The sequence below is a fragment of the Brienomyrus brachyistius genome, chromosome 11 (genome assembly GCF_023856365.1).
Source record: "Brienomyrus brachyistius isolate T26 chromosome 11, BBRACH_0.4, whole genome shotgun sequence".
Classification (NCBI taxonomy): domain Eukaryota; kingdom Metazoa; phylum Chordata; class Actinopteri; order Osteoglossiformes; family Mormyridae; genus Brienomyrus; species Brienomyrus brachyistius.
The window spans coordinates 10,439,146-10,460,286 of NC_064543.1; the positions used below are offsets into that span (position 1 = coordinate 10,439,146).

The 21,141-nt window shown below is 41.1% G+C and overlaps 1 protein-coding gene across 4 annotated transcripts in view; it reads right to left on the bottom strand.

The window, feature by feature from the left end:
• Positions 1-21,141, bottom strand: part of cep89 (centrosomal protein 89) — a 77,113-nt gene that overhangs the window by 51,024 nt on the left and 4,948 nt on the right. For 3 of the 4 annotated variants that reach the window (XR_007400594.1, XM_049030003.1, XM_049030006.1), the window contains exons 5-14: positions 15,429-15,504; positions 14,079-14,113; positions 12,542-12,590; positions 10,603-10,704; positions 9,479-9,685; positions 8,577-8,719; positions 4,240-4,290; positions 4,054-4,074; positions 3,412-3,495; positions 1,827-1,930 (exon numbers count right to left, since the gene is read on the bottom strand). Coding sequence is in view for 3 of the 4 variants with exons in the window: in XM_049030003.1 (XP_048885960.1) it covers positions 1,827-1,930; positions 3,412-3,495; positions 4,054-4,074; positions 4,240-4,290; positions 8,577-8,719; positions 9,479-9,685; positions 10,603-10,704; positions 12,542-12,590; positions 14,079-14,113; positions 15,429-15,504 (872 nt within the window). In the remaining variant the exon portion in view is untranslated. The remainder of the gene's footprint in view (positions 1-1,826; positions 1,931-3,411; positions 3,496-4,053; positions 4,075-4,239; positions 4,291-8,576; positions 8,720-9,478; positions 9,686-10,602; positions 10,705-12,541; positions 12,591-14,078; positions 14,114-15,428; positions 15,505-21,141) is intronic. The other variant, XM_049030005.1, reaches the window with a different exon arrangement.

Below are 21,141 nucleotides of genomic sequence, written 5' to 3' on the forward strand. Positions count from 1 at the left end.
TATGGGTTGTGTGGGCCCCTGGGCAAAACGTTCGCAAGGCCCCCCCCCCACCACCACCACCACCACCACCACAACCACCACAATTCAAGGGCCCTTGGCAGCCAAACGCCCTCCCTATAGGGTCAGGGGCCCTTGTAGGCAGAGGAGCAAAGAATGTAGGCCCTCTAAAATAGACAAACGAAAATACATTGTTGATAAGCGTTGCAAATTGTTTTGGGGTAGGGGCCCCACAGGCCCCCTGCACCCCAAGGGCCCCTGGGCAGCGGCCCCGCTGGCCCGGTCCGTAATCCGTCCCTGGCAGAAACAAATCAGAACCAGTAAAATCCAGCAGCAATCTTCTATTGTATGATGCGCAAAGCTGGCTATGCAAATTCACCATTTATGTCTGATTTGATAACCTTCACAACTATTATGCCAAGTGGAAAAATGCAAATCAAAGTTTCCCATGAAGAAGGGAAGCTGCCCAGCATAGTCAAAAACACACAAATCATAAATGAAAAAACAATGTGTGCAGCCAGCATGTGGCTGAGGACAAGTACTCATAACCTCATGTGGGGCCCTTACCCTTGTGGGAGATACTTGCTACCTGCTTTATTAAAATAAAATAATCATTCATCAGGAATCTGGGATAATACAGAACCCCTTAGGTGTCATGGTAGAAAAAAATACTAGCCAGTAGTAATATGTGCTCTCACATTACCAGTTTGAGTGCACAAATTAGGGCTTTAATGGAACAAACTCGAGCGCACAAATTACTAACTTGAACACACAAATTACTAACTCAAGAACATGAAATACTAACTCAAGCTCAAATTACTAACTTGAGTATGCAAATTATGAATCTGATGGAAGGAATTACTAGCTCAAGAGGATGAATTACTAACTTGATAGCAGGAATTACTAAGACGTAATTTTTTTTTCTACCATGACACCTACGTAAGGGGCTCCGTAGGATGAAAACCTTCAGGCGAAACATCGTCCAAGACTGATTCATTCAGGATAAGAAGCTGAAATGAGAAATTACAAATCACCATGCACCAGCTGACTGCACCGTAAGTCACTAAACCTACTGGGAGTGCAATTAGCCATGAAACAGCAGGTCTCAAAACACAGCATAAATAGAGACAAAACATGCCCTTTTGCAGCCTCATGTTTGGGGCTTGAAAGAAGGCTCTTCAATTAATTGTCATGAATATTTATTTAGTGGAGATCACTGCATTGTACATCTCCTGTATGATTCAGTCAAGAGGGTGCTGAACTAAAAATGTTATTTCGCTGTGCTGTTCTCCTAGAGAAATATTCACAGCCTAAAGAAATTACAGCCGCCAGCAGATGGTTATTTTGGGGGTTTTCCTGGAATCAATTGGCATCAGTCACCTTCAAAGGCACGCCACACTGAAACAGACAGACCGTAAGAAACACTAAACACTGAGTGCAAGTGGTTTTTATTATGAAACAGCTTTTTTGCAGAAGAGCTTGTTTGCCGGATGTGGTATTCCTGCGGTGAAAGACAACAATCAAGGGCAGTGCAGGAAAAGACGGCCAACATGTAACCTACAGGCACGACGGAAGCTGACACACAGGAAGTCATACGTACAGCATTTTAGCAGAGGGCACAAGCACGCACATGCATATATTGCGGAGACCGTCCATTCATTTGTATGAGCACAACCCAAATCCCAACAATGACAACCTTACCGTCTACCCGGTCCTAACCTGAACCATAAGTAACCAAACAAAATCTTTTTTGGATTGATTCACAGTGCTTCCCCTTGTGGGGTCCTCACAAAGTAATATGCACATGACCCTCGCAGACACACACTCACCAGTTTTTCTGGCAGGCGCCGCCAGCTTTGCTCAGCTGCTGGTGAAGGCTGTCGTTCTCCTGCACCACCTCCTCCACCCGCTCCCTAAACCTGCGCGTCTCCTCCTGGGCAGAGAGACCGACAAAGTGCAGTGCTGCTGACTACCCTCACAAGCAGGGCTTGCTTCCATCACGGCCTCGCAGGCAGACCCCAGGCTCACCATGACCCTGTACTAAATCAGAGTTTATACACGCACGCAATCACACACTGCAGGCAGCTCACGTAACTGCAGCTGTAAATGGAGTACCTGAAAGAAACTCGCGCAGTGGAAACCTAGTTTTTCATAGCGGTAAACAGACACACAATTTTACTGACAAAACTGATAAGCAAAAGGAGCAAAACACGAAAATATCAGTTTTTCCTTCTAAAAAATACATACATTAGGCTTCTTTTGAGATGATGCTAATGTATCATGACTCCTAAAAAAAATCCATGGAGAGAGAGGTGACCTATAAGATCTTTACAACATTTATAAAGGAATTTTGAAGGATGATACCTCTCAAAATCCCATGCAGATATGTTTCAGATACCAAAACACAACATAAGGTTGGCTGTGCCTCTGCTAGAATTTACAGGTAGACAATTAAAACCTTGGGTTAGGATGAAGGAAGTTAAGTTTTAATTTTGGGTGACAGGCAGAGTGTTTTGGTTTTGGTATTAATGCTACACACCCTTCCACCCCCAAATCCCCCACTGCTGTAGATAAGCCTGTGATTTTTCCGCTGCCGAAAATCAGGCCGTTGGTGGCAAACAGCTTTGCCCAGAGACATAATAATATTGCTCAATATGACGTACATCGGGGCGGCATGGTGGTGTAGTGGTTAGCACTGTTGCTTCACACCTCTGGGACCCGGGTTCGACATGTGTGTGGAGTTTGCATGTTCTCCCCATGTCGTCGTGGGGTTTCCTCCGGGTACTCCGGTTTCCCCCCACAGTCCAAAAACATGCTGAGGCTAATTGGACTTGCTAAATTGCCCATAGGTGTGCGTGTGAAAATGAATGGTGTGTGAGTGTGCCCTGCGATGGGCTGGCCCCCCATCCTGGGTTGTTCCCTGCCTCTCTTCCAGGATAGGCTCCGGACCCCCCGCGACCCAGTAGGATAAGTGGTTTGGAAAATGGGTGGATGGATGGATGACGTACATCTCCGTAAAGCTGTAAATTTGTCAGGACAACAACAAAACCTCAAAAGATTGTGGGGGCTACAGTCTTCAGGTGCTGGGGATGAGACAGTTTCAACAAAGGATTTCAGTTTGGGAGCCAGCTTTGAAAAACAAACTGCAAACTCTGTAAACTCTGCAAACGCTGCAGAACACCTACCTCTTCCCAACAGGTATGAGCTTAAAGACATGAGCTTAAATTCAAGTCAACTGCATAGTGCTGCCTTGAAAGAAGCTGAAATATCTCTTGCACCAGGCTGCAGGCTGAAATGCTCACAGAACTGCTATAAAAGCTGAACAAACACATCCTTCGGCAACTTTAAGTTCCCCCGAAATCATTACAAATTCCATAAAATATACGAGATTGTAAGATGCTAAATACCACTCACCACATAGCTCTGCAGAAGTGAATCCTTTTCATTCAGCTGGTCTTCGTATGCCAGCAACAGCGGCGATAAGCATTTCATGTCCAGCTGAAAGAGACGTAAACCACTCAGAAGCACAACTTCAGCCTGCAACAAAAATAGCCTGCATCATACTTCATGTGCGTAATAAACAAACCAGGCGAACAAGCAATCCAAGCTTTATTAAAGAGGAATAAATCAACATGGATGTGATTTGACTGGCAAAAAGGACGACATGAGCACGCATAATTCTATCAATATAGAATAGTACATTCTATTCTCGCTTGACGTACATGTAGATGATGTAGATGTCATACGTTACACGATTCTACAGTGCATTAACAGCATTCTCTTCTGTCACCTAGGGACAGCTATCAATTTTAATTATCTATTAACAGAAACTAAATTGTCACAGTCTGTATTGAGTTGGCAGCATCAGCAGGCAAAGCTGACTATCATTAAATTACATTAGTGCTTACAAGTCTGTTTTATGGAGATGGCCGAGTCCTTCACAGTGAAAGGGCACTTCTGCCAGACTAAGCCTATGACGGCCCTGGAGTTAACTTAACCTCCTGACTGACATCCTGGTGCCTGGCCCTCGGCTATGGAGCAATCAGCTGTAATCACCTTTTTCCTCTCTGAAGTGCCCTACTACCAAAAAAAAAATGCAACTTGCTCAAGAGCATTTTCCATCAGAAACCAGAACACGTCTGTTTCCAAATTACCCACTGAGGTAGGCGCGTCTGTCCAGCTTAGAAAATTATTAACAAAACAGCGGCATTGACAGCATGCACAAATACCCAAAGGGCTTACCAGCCAAGGAGGGGCTGGTCCTTTCTTTGGCATGGCACTGATACTTGAGCTCTGGAATATAATAAAATATATACATTAGTGTAACAACACTGTTGCTTCACACTGTTGCTTCACACTGTTGCTTCACACTGTTGCGGCTGGGGGTTCAAATCCGGCCTCTGTGGACTTTGTATGGATATCTGTTCGGTATTTTCAATCCCTCCTGTAGTCCAAAGACATGCAGTTAGGTACACTGGTTTCTCCAAACTGCTTATATTATATGATTGTGTGCACTATGTGAGACCCCAGCACCCCATCCAGGGTGTCCCCATGCATTGTGTCCTGTTCTGCCTGGGATAGGCTCCAAGCCCCCCTATGACCCTTCCCAGGATAAGCAGTCAGAGTGAATACTGACCCCAGTCTGCTCTTAGGGGATAGAGACCCCATCTCATATTCTCTAATGAGTATTCTCAGCAGAGCCATCTTGAAGGTCATCACAGACCTAACCTCCCACCGGCTTTAATTCCCAAACTTAGACCCCACAGCCTTCTAATGTATTATATAGCCGATAAAGGAAGCTGGGAAAGAAACAACATTGTGCTTGTGTGCTCAGTATGTAGTCACCAGGTTTAAGACTATAAGGTCTCCCGTTCATCGAGTCGAGATGTGGAAGATTCCTCCCTATGGAAATCCACATAGCCTTTTATCAGCACCAACAACTAGTTGTAAAGTCCCATAGAGCCCTATTTATTGACGACAATCCATACCGGAAAGCCTTAAAGCTGCACTGGCCGGACACTTACACTTGATCCGCTGCATTAACGGAACTCATTTGGACTTTTCATGTCTGATAGTCAACTGGAAAACCGCAAACTGAGTTTTTTCTTTTGGGGGGGGGGGCTTTCTTTCACACAGTCTGAAGTAAGCTACAAAGCTATTACTGTGCCCTGGGCCAATTCCCCACAGCCTTCTCCCAAAAGAATCCGACACTGCAAGTTCAAAAATAGAATGTTGAAAATATCCGATCTAAGAAGTTCAGTCAGAAATTTGCTATATTTCAAAGAACAAACATCTTATTTATATGTAACTTCATTTAGTAATTGTTTTCTTTCTTCTTCTTAAAAAAAGCGTGGGGTTACATAGCTTCAGTTTTAACTCGGGGAGATGTGAGTGTCCCAATTTGGTCCTCGGGGTACCCATAGATGGTCCACGTTTTTGCTCCCTCCCAGCTCCCTGCTAGACAGTTCACATTTTTGCTGGAGCTGAGAGGGAGCAAAAATATGAAGCATCTATGGGTCCCCGAGGACTGGATGCAGAAACACTGGTCTATGAGAATTAACTACTCATTTTATAGCCTTGCCACAACTTCGCAATAGGATTTACGACTAGACTGGAGAGGGCCATGACAAAAAGCAAGTCATCCAGGAATTCAGTAAAACATCTCCAAACACTACTATTACCATGCCTGACCGTCGGCATTACATTTTTGTAGGTGATTTCTGAAGGAAAATGCTGAATGTGAAAACAGCGCACTTTGCGGAAGAGGGGAAACAACAACAGTGAATTACCAGTTAAAGATGGAGCTGGACAGCCAGGTTGCAGGAGTGTTTAACACACTTCAGATGTCTGCTTACAGAACCACAGCCTTCATGTTTTTGTCCATTATTGATGCGCTTGACCTTTGAGGTGATCATTTAAAGATAGCTAAGATCTTGTCACCATAACAGATCATCCATGATATACCATGTTGCATGCTTTGCCAACCAAATTTAATAAATATACGGATACACTGAAAATACACAGATTGCTAACTTCTGGACATCAGGATATGCCTCTTGTTAATGGTTTAACCAAACTACTAAGTTGCTTACCAAATTGTGGGTGGAAGTAAATGTCCGTACAGTACCGAAAAGCCGACGTACGGACGAATGTTTACACTAGTCATCTAAATCCCCGGTGAGTATTGCACGTGTCCCATGTAATCACGATTATATCGTGATGTGATATCATGACCTCACTTTATGTCAGATGTAAATAATTATATTAAATGCAATAACTCTACATATAAAGTAATATAATGAATGCCTTAGAATTTACAGCCCTTGAAAACAAATGCCTAGACCAAAAACACTGGACTTGTTTATTATTATTGTTTTAAAAGACAAAACTAAAATGCCAGTTATTTCCCACTAGTTTCATTCTGAATGCTTGAATCTTTCACACAACCTTTACCAGACATGTTTTAATCATCGTCAGATTGTGAGCTTACAAAACAACTGAATCATATTAACCAATAGAGCTATACATCATTATGGAATTAAACTGACAAATCCTATCCGTATCAAAGACTAAGTGAGCGACTTAACACCCTACTACACCCAAACAGCAGTAAGCAGTGACTGAAATGTGAGCCTTCAGTAATGACTGATTATTTCATTTTGGAAAGCACACAGACTGGCTCGGTGCACTGAAGTAATTACCACAAATGGTTACACCTGGGTTTGGCGTGAGGCTACATGCAGCAACGGCAATTCCTGAAGGTCCCTCGAAAGCCGTAATGCTATTGCGGAAACCTTGGCCACCTGTTCCCTTAATGGAACAAGTGACTTGCTAGTTAGCAATAATTAACTGATGTGTGGAGCCTGGGATGATGTAGGGGTACCTTACACTTCCATCGCCATTCTTTGTCTATCAATCTATTCCAGGAATGGAGTGGCCGTTTATCCACATTGCCGAGTTGCAAATATTAAGAAGCCATCTGGACACTAATGTGAAACAATTGCACTCTCATCTCTATATTGGAAGAAAACTGGAAAATGTATAGTACATTCCTATTGAATCGTAACCTGTGGTGGATATTTCAGGTCCAGAAAGTACAAATCCAGACCAAAATTTAATTTCATCCAATTCGTTCAATATAAAGTCACAGTCATAGAGTACTCTCAAACAAAAATTTTGGTCTGGATTTTCACTTTGGTCTGGACCTGTACTATCTACAGCTGACGCCCTCAAAACTGGTCATGAATCAAACATGTACCACAAATTAACAGCTGACTTAATGACTACATGGCCACATCAATCAAGAACAGCCAAGAGACTGGTTTCTTTAAAGCTTAGCAACACAACAATTATAATGAAATCCGAGAGGAGCATCGTCATACCACTGTAATGCTTCCTGGAAATAGGTGCCAGGAATAACCATATGACAAGCTAACAGTACTGGCTGTAACTGCCATACTCCCAGCATCAGACCGAAGCTTCTGGGATCAGGGTTATGTAATGCTGCAATTCAAAGTACTTTAGCAGTTGTTGTTTGTATTATAAAGCCGAAAATAGAGGAAGAAGCTTGTTAATTCAGGTGAGAAATCACACCTGCATACAAAATACTTTTCAATGTTACAAAACAAAATCCACTGAGCTTCATTCAACATTTTACACACAGGATACAGTACAGATATTGCATGATTATTCAATTATTATTCAGATTAAACCATAATATACTATATTTTCTTAACTAAGAAAATATGTGAACATTTAGAATGCATTTTTCTGTAGAATTGTTCACTCCTAACTACACCTGCCCTGCTTCTGAACTTAATTCTTATTTCAAATTAAATAACATGAGGCATTTTTCCCACTACTTTTCAAGATGAAGATCAAAGCTGAATATTATATGTGCTCTGGACATCATCCACCATAAAGATCAACTGCTAGCAAGAGAGCCTCTGTTCCACATCCCTTGTCCCAGAGGGTAAAAATATCAAAAGCAGCTTATGTTTCTGAATCTGTCGTTTAAGTGAATCTCAGTCGTGTAAATCCTATATCTTAATTACATTCCACTATCTTCCTTCCAAATCTTCAATTCATTAGCCAATGGACATCCTAGGGACACAGAGCCCAGCGCATCACTCTCCTCGGCCTCGTCAACATGTGTGTGGTGCTGATGTCTCTGAAGGGGACACACCCAGAAGAGCCCACACCCTTTCAGCCCCTGGGGTTCGCTGCCGATTCTCCCCAAGAGCTGCTCTCAGCTTCTGTACATTTTTAAGGAACGACACTTTGCTCTCATGCCGTGGCGTGTTATGGTGCGGTTAAGCGTGCTGCCACAATTGAGGCTCCTGTACTCATTTCTACAGAATACCTTGGACCACGCCTGGAGAGCAGCATTCAGAGCTGAGCTAAAGCAAAAACCAGCACACTGTTTCTCTACAATTAGCCTGGCCCAGGCTAAGGTGAATAAACAAAAATAGCATCACTGTGAAGTCTGCAGCAGAGAGGAGGAGTAGGAGGAATGACTGCCCCTTGTGTGTCAGAGGGAACCCCCATTTTGCTGGAATTCCCCAGCGCCACACATTTACCTCTTCCTTGGACAGTGGCCGGAACTTGGCCTGGTACCTGCTGAGTTCAGCGTTGAGGCGGTGGACAGTCATTTTCAGACCATCGTTTTCATCCACCAGCTGCTGGTTCTGCTGTCTGAGGGTGCACAGTTGCACCTGTTCACCTGCGAGGAGTGCTGCATTTAGAAGGGGAGCTGTGCACCCCCCGCCCCCATCAAACCATGTCAATCACATCCACACATCTGCAGACACAGGGGTGATCACGCAGCTCTTCAAAGAAAGGCAACCGAAATCTGAATATGTAGTACTGTGCAAAAGTGGTAGGCAAGGAAAATGATGCTTTCTTTAAGTGATCATGTCGATGCAAAGCCAGAGACATGATGTCTGTCAAAGTATGTGAGCTCAGTCATTTCAAAACCTCTTCTAAAGTCACCTCAGTATATGCAATTAGCAATTAATACACCCATATAATTTTTTTGACTGGACCACTAGCACACCTTGTATCGCTAGTCAATACCTCATTGACTTTTTATACTAATTAAATTAATTAAATGAGTTGGTGGTGAAATTTAGCAAATACATGGAATGGCTGAGGTGCCCTTGAGGGGAGGAAATTCAGGTTAGTGTTTATTGGGTTACTCTTAATTTCTGTACGTTCTAATGTTAAATCATTATTTTTTTTGTTTGTTTTGTTTTCTGGGAAAATATACCCTACCCAGATAAATAGTTTTAAATGTTTTCTTTGACTGACTAAGACTTTTGCACAGTGCTGTATGGTTGCATGAGGTATATGAAATTTCAGCTAAGGTATATATTCAGTTCAGGGATTGTGAGGCACCAGGTTCAGAAGCAGGACTGGGATATCGTCCATTTGCTTACATATTCTCAGGCCTTGTAAAGCCGTCTCGGAGCTACTCTCCCACCTGCAGTGGAACCTTTGTCTCTTATGGCCAGCAGCCAGGCTTGGTTCTGCTCTAGCCGTTTTTCCAGGTGCCGCTGGTGCTCGTGAGCTTGCTGCAGCAGCTGGCCCTGCTCCTCGCACCTCTGTGCCAGCACCTGATTCTGCTCCTTCAGGGCCCTGACCAGCTGCATCTGCGCCTCCAGCAACTCCTTGTGGGCCTCATCAGCCTCTGGTGCGGCCCAAACACAGCACAGCACAGAGTCCACCACGGCACAGCACAACACGGCATGGCACGGCACGGCACAGCACAGCAAAGCCAAGCACACAACACAATCAAACATGCAAAACAAAACAGATAAATATTGACTTACAGAGAACACACAACACACCACTGCATTAGCATTTTAAATATAAAATGTATCACTAGTCATTTATTTTGCCAAAAGCATCAGATTTAACTCGGCCTAACTCATCTCACGGCACAGATAGGAGTTTAGAGCTAATGAACGGCCATTAGCTAAATCTCCATCCAGGGACATTTGCAAGCAATTTCCTCTGAAAATGTCAGTGCTCATCTCTCTTTAATGAGCTCAATGCGGAAACATGTTGCTCACAGATCCACTAGTGGTGGGTTTTCAGTCTGATTGAACAAGGGGTCCATAACTCTGCAGTAACACAGCAACACTGAAATGTTCCAAATCGCAATATTAAGAAAAAATATCAGAAATTAAGGGGAAAATATCAGTGAAAAATGAAAGGGAAGTGTAATGAGCAGAAGGGATTCAGTGCTGATTTTACAGACATCTAGCAGTCTCTGCTCACTTAAATGGTAGAACTGTCAAAACAGCAATGATAACGCTGTGTTTAAGATTACAGGAAACAATGCCAACCGGTCTGCCATGCCCACAGACCCGTAAATCGGAGCTGTCTGCTGAGCTCCAGGGCTGTTTTACAGCAAATCCCATCGTTGATTTAATTAGCCTGCACTAGTAAAATTGCGAAATGTCAGAGGACCGTAAAATTAGCATTGACTAAACACACAAGAAACTAAGAGACTGGGCATGCCTTGTTCTATGGTGAGCAGAGGCATCAAACATCGGCAGCCTGTTGCTGAGAGAAGCACGTGCCACAAGTTTGTCCTCTTACCCGAGTGGCTGGCTCTTGCAACCATCCTCTGTGAAGGTCCTTTCCTCAGGGAGGATCCTGCGTTCCCTCTGGGAGAGTCTGAGCTCATGTCATCACTCAGGTCTGAGAGATGATGGGTAGGACATCAAGTATACAGTCAGTCAAAGCTTGCATAGACACCAAATGGATATATGATTTCAGGAAAAGCTGTAATTTTATTCATGCCCCATACTCATCAGATTCTAGGTGATAAACAAGTTTGTTTGGTTTGTCATCTTTTTTAAAGGTCTTAAAATCTGCATATAATCAAGCTGATATACCCTGAGGCACATTAGCAATAAGCAAATAAATATAAACCAATGATTCTTGAGATTATGGACGAAACAGGTTTTGATTTTCTAAATTTTTTTTTTATATATTATTTTCAAAACCTATGTATACATCTTTTTTAGTAAATGAAGTTTTGGCCATCTAACCATTCTTTGGAACAACCTCCCAGTTATGTTTTTTATGAATTATATGTTTGCTGAATCAGCACAACATTTTTGTCAACACCATCCGACACATAGTGACGTCTATAAAATTATTTTGAATGAATGCAGCACTAATATTTTGACTCATACGAGCTTTGTGGTTCTCATTCCTACGCACAAGTTTTCAAATGAATCATAGTGCATTTCAAATGTGACATTAGTCATCTGATAATACCGTATTAATACCAATACCATAATACCATGATCTCAAAGTCTTAGGAAACACAGGAGTGGTAAAGAGCTCCTCAGAGTTTTAGCCACCCACAATTATTCTTAATTTTTTTTTTTACATTGTCTGACGATGTTGACAAAAACACAGGACTCAAGTTCAATCGACTAGAAAGTACATTAAAATCATTCTTTAATTTTAATTTATAATGTTCATGTTTTTTCTATTTTTTAGTAAACTATGTACACATAGCAATTATGATGTTTATTTTTACATAGTTTATTACAACAGCTCAAAAAGTGAGACCAGCTTCAGGTTTTTTCATGTAGTCGTCACATATTGTATGACAGTGGTCACATATTGTATTACTTTGAATAGAAAATATTGATTACGTTTCCTATGAATGTCATGTCTATTAACACATTCATAGCACATTATAATGCATTAATAAAGCATCATAAACATGGCTATAAATAAGCATTAAAAGGCATAACACACTGTACCCATGTTTATTATGCGTTATGAATGCTTTATCAAGCTCTCATCTATAATGCAATATAACTACCCTCATAAAGTAGTACAAAGCATCCTTAATTCTTATACGGACCATTATAATGCATTATGATCTATTGTGCATTATAGATGAGAGCTTCATTGGAGCCTATGAAGTATTATAATCAACATTATAATTCCTTATGACTGTCAATAGAAGTTGCTGCAATGCTTTACTAATTCATATACAGCCTATTATATAGCATTATGATGATGCTTATAATGAATTATAGATGACAGTAAAGCATTACCAAAATATTTAATCAATCACTGAAATATTTCTACTGTGAAAACTCAATGTACAGGAAAAGCTTACACATAAATTGTAACAGTGTGTCATCCCCATTCCCATATCTTTAGCTGTTATCTTTACATTTAGTCCCAATTAAGATCCAAAATAACTACTGTAAGGTGTTCATAACAAGATAATTCAAAAGAAAGCAGGAAGTAAGAATTGTGGAAAATCCCTCTTATCACTGTCTTTTAAATTTCACTTTAGAAAAGCACACGAAATCCAGTCAGAGACATTAGATCCTATTCTGAATAATCATAATTTATAATCAGTAATCTTGTTTTATACCTTTTAAAAAGCTTCCCCACAAGAGAGCATTGTTGAGATATTGTGAATCTGAGCCAATAATGGAATTAGATGGACTAACATGAGACAGAGCTAAGATAATCTCCGCTTCTGTGAGAAGTCTGTTACCTGGAGACTGCATTGTCTTCTCAGTCACAGGCTCCACTGGAGATGAAGCCTGGGGAGGAAGCAGAGAAGTCCCTGTGCTATTAAAACACAAGGCTCCATTATAAGTGTACTATACCAAGTAAACAGTGAAAACACCAGAACCTCCTTTAATTATAATTATTTAAACCTGTCTGACTAACTTTCGCAACCAGATTCGCCATTTTTTTATGAAAAGCACAATTCCACTACTTCACACAAGGCTTTGGTAATTAATCATGTATGAGCTGGTATTAAATCGAATTATTCATGTCCATACCATGAACCTTTTGGCAATAAATGTGCAAAGAACACAGGCTGCACAATGGAATTTCGGGTCGTTTGTGGTTAAATTTCCAGGATGTACAGCAACAGAGAGAATACTATGTCTCCAGAGATGCAGGAAGACTTTGTAGCAGAGAGTTTGAACTGGGAGCAGTAAGGACAGTGTAAGGAAAACATCTAGTGCCACACTTCAAGTCGACGTCCCAAACTGCTCGTGTCACTCAAGAGCGGGCCTAATGAACCGAGAACAATGACACATTTCCTTCAACTGAACCAATCCTAGCAAGCACTGGAAGCATGCTCAACTGCCACTGGGGAGGGACAGCCCAGTATCTGAAGTGGGTAAGCAACTGAGCAGTTCTCACTGACAGTTGTTAAGAAACCCAGCGATTCTACTTGTAGGTCTTGGTCCAATGGCATGATGACAGTGTTTGGTAGCACGTGGTTGCATATAAACTCATAGTGGCCAAATGTCAGAGGAAAAAAAAAAAAAGTTCCTCACCCATTATGATAAATTACAAATTCACAATTAATCGAGGGGTGAATGAATGCAGGGAATCCCTTATTTAGAATATAACTGAATGACAGTTGGATTTATCTAAATAAGCATATGCTGCAACTGGAAACATGTTTCCTATCGGAATATTCCCGTTCTGTGCAAAAGACTCTGGGAAATGGAGAAACAACAATCCACTTGGACTTTCTTACTGACACTGTAGTTAACAAGCTAGTCAAGATAAACAACTGAAATGTCTTCACCGTCTTCGATGGCTCACACTGCAAACAAGCGTCAGGCAGAAATGCTCAACGAACTTATGGTCACTAAGACCGCTGTGTGTCAGAACACGCCACCACCAGGACCCGTAATCTCCAGCCAAAACACAGATGGCTGCCAGCCCCAATCAGCACCATGGACAGCAGCCACCTGGCAGCGTTTGACCTCCGTCTTGGACCGGCTGTCCAAACCCGCTCCACCCCTAATCCTCCACGTCAGGCTTCCACTAATGGCTCCAGGTGGTTCACACTGGGGAGGTCTCGGTCAGCAGCAGTGTGGCAAGTGTCTGGCTACTGCCTCCAGCCTGACTGTGTCTTGGGAGCGCTTATACCAGTGAGAACGGGGCCATGACTGGGGACAATTACTGACCCAAACTGGCTGGATCATGAAACCCATCATTACTTTCCCCTTTCCTGTCCACCCAGCTTGGCACTCATTTTCCTACATATATTTTATTCCTACCTTTTTAAATGTCTGTTCCTGCGCTGCAGTTTTGCCTGAAATACAAGAAAGAAAACAAAAATTGTTTTTAGTATAAACTAATTGACATTTCAGTAGCCCGAGGCATCTGGCTGCTAACTGGTCAGTGTCATCTGTTTCACAAGAAAAGTACTGAAATATTAAAACTAGTGTAAATAAATTGTAAATACAACAAGAGGTGTTTCTTCCGATTTTCTCTCGAACTCCTAATCAAAGGGCGCCCTTGTCAGTTGCCTGTGTTGCATATAGGGTGGGTCGGCCATGATTACACTCATTAGATCACTAATTCAAATCACCAGCATTGAGTCTGGAATAAATTTGGGCTCCATCTCTTTCATCTGTCTTTCAGTTATCTACTTCAGATGACTTTTAGAACAGTGTAACGTTAGCAATTAATCCAAAAGGCATGATAACATATACATTCAATGGTACTTACTTGTCGGATATATAAGTTTTAGATAAAATGGAGAAACACAGTTTGCTTTTGATAATAAGAATGGTGTGTGAAATTAAAAAAGTATATATTAAAGAGATATGAATCACAGCTAAATCATTAATCATATCAGCTATTTGCTGAAGCGCTTTGATATATCCATTAATCACTGCTGTTCTGCGGGTTTTTGGTCATGACAATCTTCTACGTAGATTTCTGAACACACGTCGCAAACTAAAAATAAATTCTATTTTTGACCCATGCTGTAATATTTAAATCTGCAACAGTCTTTCAGAACACGTGTCCAAAAAGAAGAGAAACAAAATCTTTCTTTTGCAAGGATCACTTATAATCAACGCAATTAACAATATGCTGGCTCATTACCTAATGACCGCTAAGCATGAAGTCCACCAAAGGAACACCTCGTAGAAATCTGCTAAAAAGCAGCTTTAAAGCATTGGTGATCACATATTTTGAAAGAAATATGAACTAATTTTAGCCAATAATAAAAAAACATGAAGTGCTTATGTATACTTCCAATGATAATGACTTTCCCTATTCTGACAATTGTCCAGTGCTTTAAAAGAAGAGATTACTAGGAGAATAGAGTAGCCACTGTGGTCGTATCTGGGACAAGAGGGCTATAGTATACGGTGGCATTTCCCAATCCTGTCCTCGGAGACACACAGTCGGTCCATGTTTTTGCTCCCTCCAAGCTCCCTGCCTGACATTTTTGCAAAAACATGGACTGTTTGTGAGTCCCAGAGGACCGTATTGGGAATCACTACTGGGTAATACAAACCCCAGAACCCACTGGTAATGCTATGCCCCATTCACTCAGCATCTCTCTACACATCTGGCCAGGGAGCAGGGGCCTGACCCTGAGGCCAAATACAAACCCCTTGTGTGTACAGCAGACACTTCTTCAGCCACAGAGCTGTCTGTCACACCGCCGGTCTCTGACTGGCAGCCAGCCTGCAACAATAAACAGAGGGTTCTGGGGGTACACATTTTTACATAGTCATAATAAGACTGTAATTCATACCACTGTCATGGTGCTGGGTACTGCAGTGCCAGACTCCGTGCTTAGTTGGATGGAAAACTCTGTGCTAGCATCTACGTGAAATGTATACAAATGCTGAGACACACAGATATTTTTGGAGCTCATTGAATATCACACTGATGCTCACTTAAAAGCAAGATAAGATTCCTAACTGACCTCCAGCACATCTTAAAAATGGAAAAACAAAATGCCGTTTTAGCACTTTACATCTATTTTTCTATTAATGACCTTCCTTGTCTGGAATTTATTTATTCCTCAATGGAAAACAAGGTGCACGCAACATCATTTCATTGGCTGCATCTACTGCTGTATGCTGTGCTGATTAATAAATAAACTTTGATTTTATGTGACATCATTGCCTGATTAGGTTTCTGCAAATCTATAACTTTCCCTTAAGAAAATCCTCAAAAACAAAATGTACAATTTTGTATTTTTCTGACAATGTTCAATGAGATTCAGGGTACATTTCGTGTGCTTTGGTGGGATTTCACCATGAAGCTTACAGAAATATTAATAATATTTCCAGAGGGTTGGTTATGATAAACCATAAAGACAGGCAGCTCTTAAAATGCTCTTGCATCATGTTTAACGTGTCCCTCTAGAGTATTTGTGTCTTTTTCAAAAGACAAACCCTTTCCTTGGTCATCTCCAAAAGCTTCTTTTAATAATGAGCATCACGTCACAGTGCAGATTCATGGAGCACAGAGAATCCTTTCTCAATTGATAGTCTCTGAGTATAGCGGGACTCACTTGCTGTGAACTTATCATTCCTTAGTTCTTTGTGTATTAACATACACCTATTATCCATAACGTTAAAACCACTTGCCCAATATTGTATCGGTCTCCCTCGGGCCGCCAAAACAACTCTGACCCGTCGAAGCATGGACTCCATAAAACCTCTGAAGGTGTCCTGTGGTATCTGGCACCAAGACATTGGCAGCAGATCCTTTAAGTCCTATAAGATGTGAGGTGGCGCCTCCATGGATCGGACTTGTTTGTTCAGCACATCTAACAGATGCTCGATCAGATTGAGATCTGGGGAATTTGGAGGCAAAGTCAACACCTTCAATTTCTGCAGTCTGGCAGGGCACATTATCTGGCTGAAAGAGTCCACTACCATCGGGGCATACTGTTGTCATGAAGGGGTGTATTTTGTCTCCAACAATGTTTAGGTAGGTGGTAGTGTCAATGTCACGTCCACTGAATGCCACGACCCGAGGTTTCCCAGCAGAACATTGCTCAGAGCATCACACTGCCTCCGCTGGCTTGCCAGTCGTCCACATGATTCAACAGAAAATGTGACTCATCAGACCAGGCCATTGTCTTCCATTGCTCCATGACCCAGTTCTGACACTCGTATGCCCATTGTAGGCGCTTTCAACAGTGGACAGGGATCAGCATGGGAACTCTAACCTCTGCGCTATATGCAGCCCCAGACACAGCAAGCTTCAATACACTGTGTGTTCTGACACCTGTTTGTTATAGCCAGCATTAAATTTTTCAACAATTTGTTCTGCAGTAGCTTTCCTGTGGGATTGGACCAGACAGGGTAGCCTTCGCTCCCGGCTCCCATCAATGAGACTTGGGTGCCCATGACCCTGTTGCTTGTTCACCGGTTGGCCTTTCTTGGACCACTACTGGTAGGTACTGACCACTGCATGCTGGGAACACCCCACAAGCAGATGCTCTGACCCAGTCGTCCAGCCATCACAATTTGGCCAATGTTAAAGTCACTTAAACGCTTCTCACGTATACCCGTTTGTCCTGCTTCCAACACATCAACTTAAAGAACTAACTGTTCAGTTGCATAATATATAATGGTACCCTTCCCTGGTGAAAGTAACAAGACAATCAATGTTATTCACTTCACCTGTCAGAGGTTTCAATGCTATGGCTGATTGGTGAAAGTACATAACGTAATGAGAAACTTGCATTACTTTCAGCAGCTACATTAATTTCCGATAAATGACGCGAGGGATCCGAAATACTTAACAATGACAGCATTTGGTCAAATAGAATGTTCAGGTAAAAAAATATGAACAGCAGCTCTCAACTCAATATATGAAGAGCCTCAAGCAAGGCAGTTCCTTGGTGGAATCATTACAACTACTAACAGCAATACAGCATGGTGCAAGCATAATATCAGAATCTCCTGTCAGGAACAGCCAGGCTAACAGAGATCCAGTATTTCTGCTTCCTTTCTATGAATATTCCAAGATGTCTTGGGTTGGGTCGTTCCATCATTTATATGCCTATAATAACATACTCAGCCCTCCAGTAAACACTGAACAATAATCATTCAATTGCAGAGTTTATGGATAAGTACACAAACATGGAACACTAGAACACAACAGTAATACTCATTATTATCCCAAGGAGCATATTCACAATACAGTTGTAAATGCTCCATAAATGTATGATTGTTTTAAGTATGTGATAGAAGGGATGATGCCATCGGTTTCCAAAAAAATTCAGATGACGTTCATATTCCTTCAAACTTCCCATTTCTTACTGCTGGTCTCTCTTTACATTGATATGTGTTGCTTTAGTTTGTGTCTGCATACATAACGTTTGTTACTCCATCAAACTTTACTCCCCATAGTCCCATCTTTATCACAACGTCCTAAACATTTACCTGTACTATAGTCCCGTACCACACATGCTAGCCAACAAATGTATAAATAAATGGTAGTCACACAGATGTTACAACTAATTAATCTCTAACTTCAGAACAGATGAAATGTTGAAGCGGTATGCCTAAATCATGGGGATTGATGATTGTCCTAGAGAAATCAATACCCCTAATACATCACCCTGTATCTTTTGAAATATGCAAAACATCAAATTTCAGTAGTGTTCGTAGTACAAGGCATTTATCTTATTAAGCACAAGTTGACCTGTATGATCAGACTTGTTCAGAAAGGTTAAATTCGTGATTTAAAACATTAGCTACATCAGCTAACTGATGCATTTATCTCACTCCCTGTTGGACTGTTATCAGGTGCTTCAAAACAAGATGATTTTTTTTTTTTAAGTATTTCACTGTAGGGAAAGCTGCTATGTAACCATTCGAGCACTGGTTCATCATGTCCTATTCACCAAGCCGCCTTTCTCACACTGCCTGCAAAGTGGTACACCCATTATCTGCAAGACTGGCATTCATGCCATCTGCAATTCAAAACATAATCACGCAGCAGACTAAACTCTGCTCTTACATGATTGTAAGACTCAGAAATTCAATCATTCCTTAAATCATCCAATCAGTTCCCTGGAGTAGAAAGCACTCGTCAACCACATTTATCTCCAGGATTCATCACCTACAATTCAAACCAAGCCCCCATGATGCCTCTATGGCCATTGAATCTATGTGCGCAGGGGCATGAATAACAGCCTCGCAAGTCATGGCTTTTGATTCACTAATATGGTGTGCTGCAGTGTGAGCAGCACTGACGATCAGTATTTGCTGATTTAATCATGCAGGCAGCTTTACATCAACAGGAAGCCTGTATTAAAGGTCAAGCTATAAAATATGACCTATATTTTCCAGGGAGGGGGACCATTCCCTACTGCATCTTCCACCTCTCTGACTGAAGCAAACACAAATAATAAATGCATTACCAATGCATCTCACCTGATTCTAACTTATGAACAAACAGTGTATTATAGTATATTACTTTGATAAACATTTAAGTTTCCCAAGCAGATAATTTTGGCTCATGGGAGTTAAACAAAAATGTTCTGAGGGCAAAATGAAAAATGATCAATGCTATCTGTTATATTGTAGAGGATGATGGATCCAGGCAACTAGAGGAAGTGGGACCAACCAATCAGATGCCTTGGTCCCGCCTCCTCCAGTTGTTTGGACCCACCTTCCCTACAATCTGAATAGCTGTTTCTCTGAACCAATCATTTTTCATTCTACCTTCAAAACATTTTGGTCTAAGTAAAATTTCTCACAAGCATAATTTTGTCAGTCCTCAGAACAGATCAAATTGAATCAACAAACCAAATCATAACCTAAAACACGTACGCTAGAGAGCAGTCTAAACTTGATGAACTTGTAAGCCAAAGATACACAGATATTACAGAGAGTGGCAAGACAAAAAAGACACACTGGTTATATACCTGTATATGAAAGAATATACAATATAATGGAATCATTAATGGAAGTATAGTTAATGTGGACCCCACAACAGCAGTATTATGTAGCATGAGGTCAGCTGGGACTCTACAGCTGTCAAGCAGGAATCCATTACCAGAGAGTTCTTACGAATTACCCATTTTTAACTTAAGCACTTTTCTAAACAGTCTATAAATTCTGTTGCCTGGTAAAGACATGAAACATTGATAATTTCATCTCCCTGATTCCTGGTTACATGCAACTTAAGAAATGGGTTATCGACATTTGAAGAGGCACCCTAACTAGCAAGAAAGACTTCGAAATAGAGGGGATGGGTCGGATGTTGTCACCTGCACACCAGCCCAATAAGGACATGATGAGGAGTGGCTCGTCACACAATGTAACACGAACATAGTACATGCTCCCTATACCTTGGTGCCAGCCCATGGAAGTGGCACAACTATATAGAAGAGATTCTGCATAGCAACCTCACGCAAAGATCACAACCCGCAAAGAACATGGCACAGAAATATATGGAACGCTTGGAGTGTTTCCATCTGCTGTCCTCAGAAATGAATGACTTCACTTTACTTAGTTATCATTCGACAACGGAGTGTTTAAGTCCTGACCTTGATGACCGTTTAGTTTTTGTTCCAGCCAAGCTCTTCATTGATTAGGTTTGATCAAAGATAATGACGGAATAAAATTCTCAGTTCAAAATGTATTAAAACCAACACGGTGGCCTTTAAATGATATTTCAATCCTTGATATTGATTGAGAAAACCAGGGGAAGTAAATGTACTTCGACTCAAATTACTTTTGTTCATCATATGGAATTTAAAGCATTAAAACATACGGTAATGCTTTACATTAACTGCACCTTCATAATGCTTTTATATTGCATATACATATATATATATGTATGTATATACATATTTTATATATATATACATATATATTACAGCTGTTAAGGGATGTTAGGATGTTATGGTGCACTTGCATTCTTATGAATGTTCTATGAATGCATTATGAACGTGCACTGAATATTCTATGAATGTGTAATGAATGCATTTTAAAGGTGCAATTAGTATAAAGCATTACCAAACATACTATACACAGCTTTCTGGGTGGTAATCTGTGGATAATTGAAATTACTGCAAGCCATTATTAATTTCAAGGAGAACATCTTTAAAAAGCACTAAGAGAATTGAAAAACTTTGTTTTTTGATAAACATGTTGTATTATATATATTAACCTATACAATTATGGGTATTTGACATATGTAAAATGCAATTTTTGTAAAAAAAATAAAATAAAATAATAATAATAATAAAAATCTTCAAAACTTCCATCTAGATAGGTCCTTGGGGCGTTGACAGTAACATCTTCTAAAGATTGCCACTGAAGCCACTGTGTAATCTTCAATAAT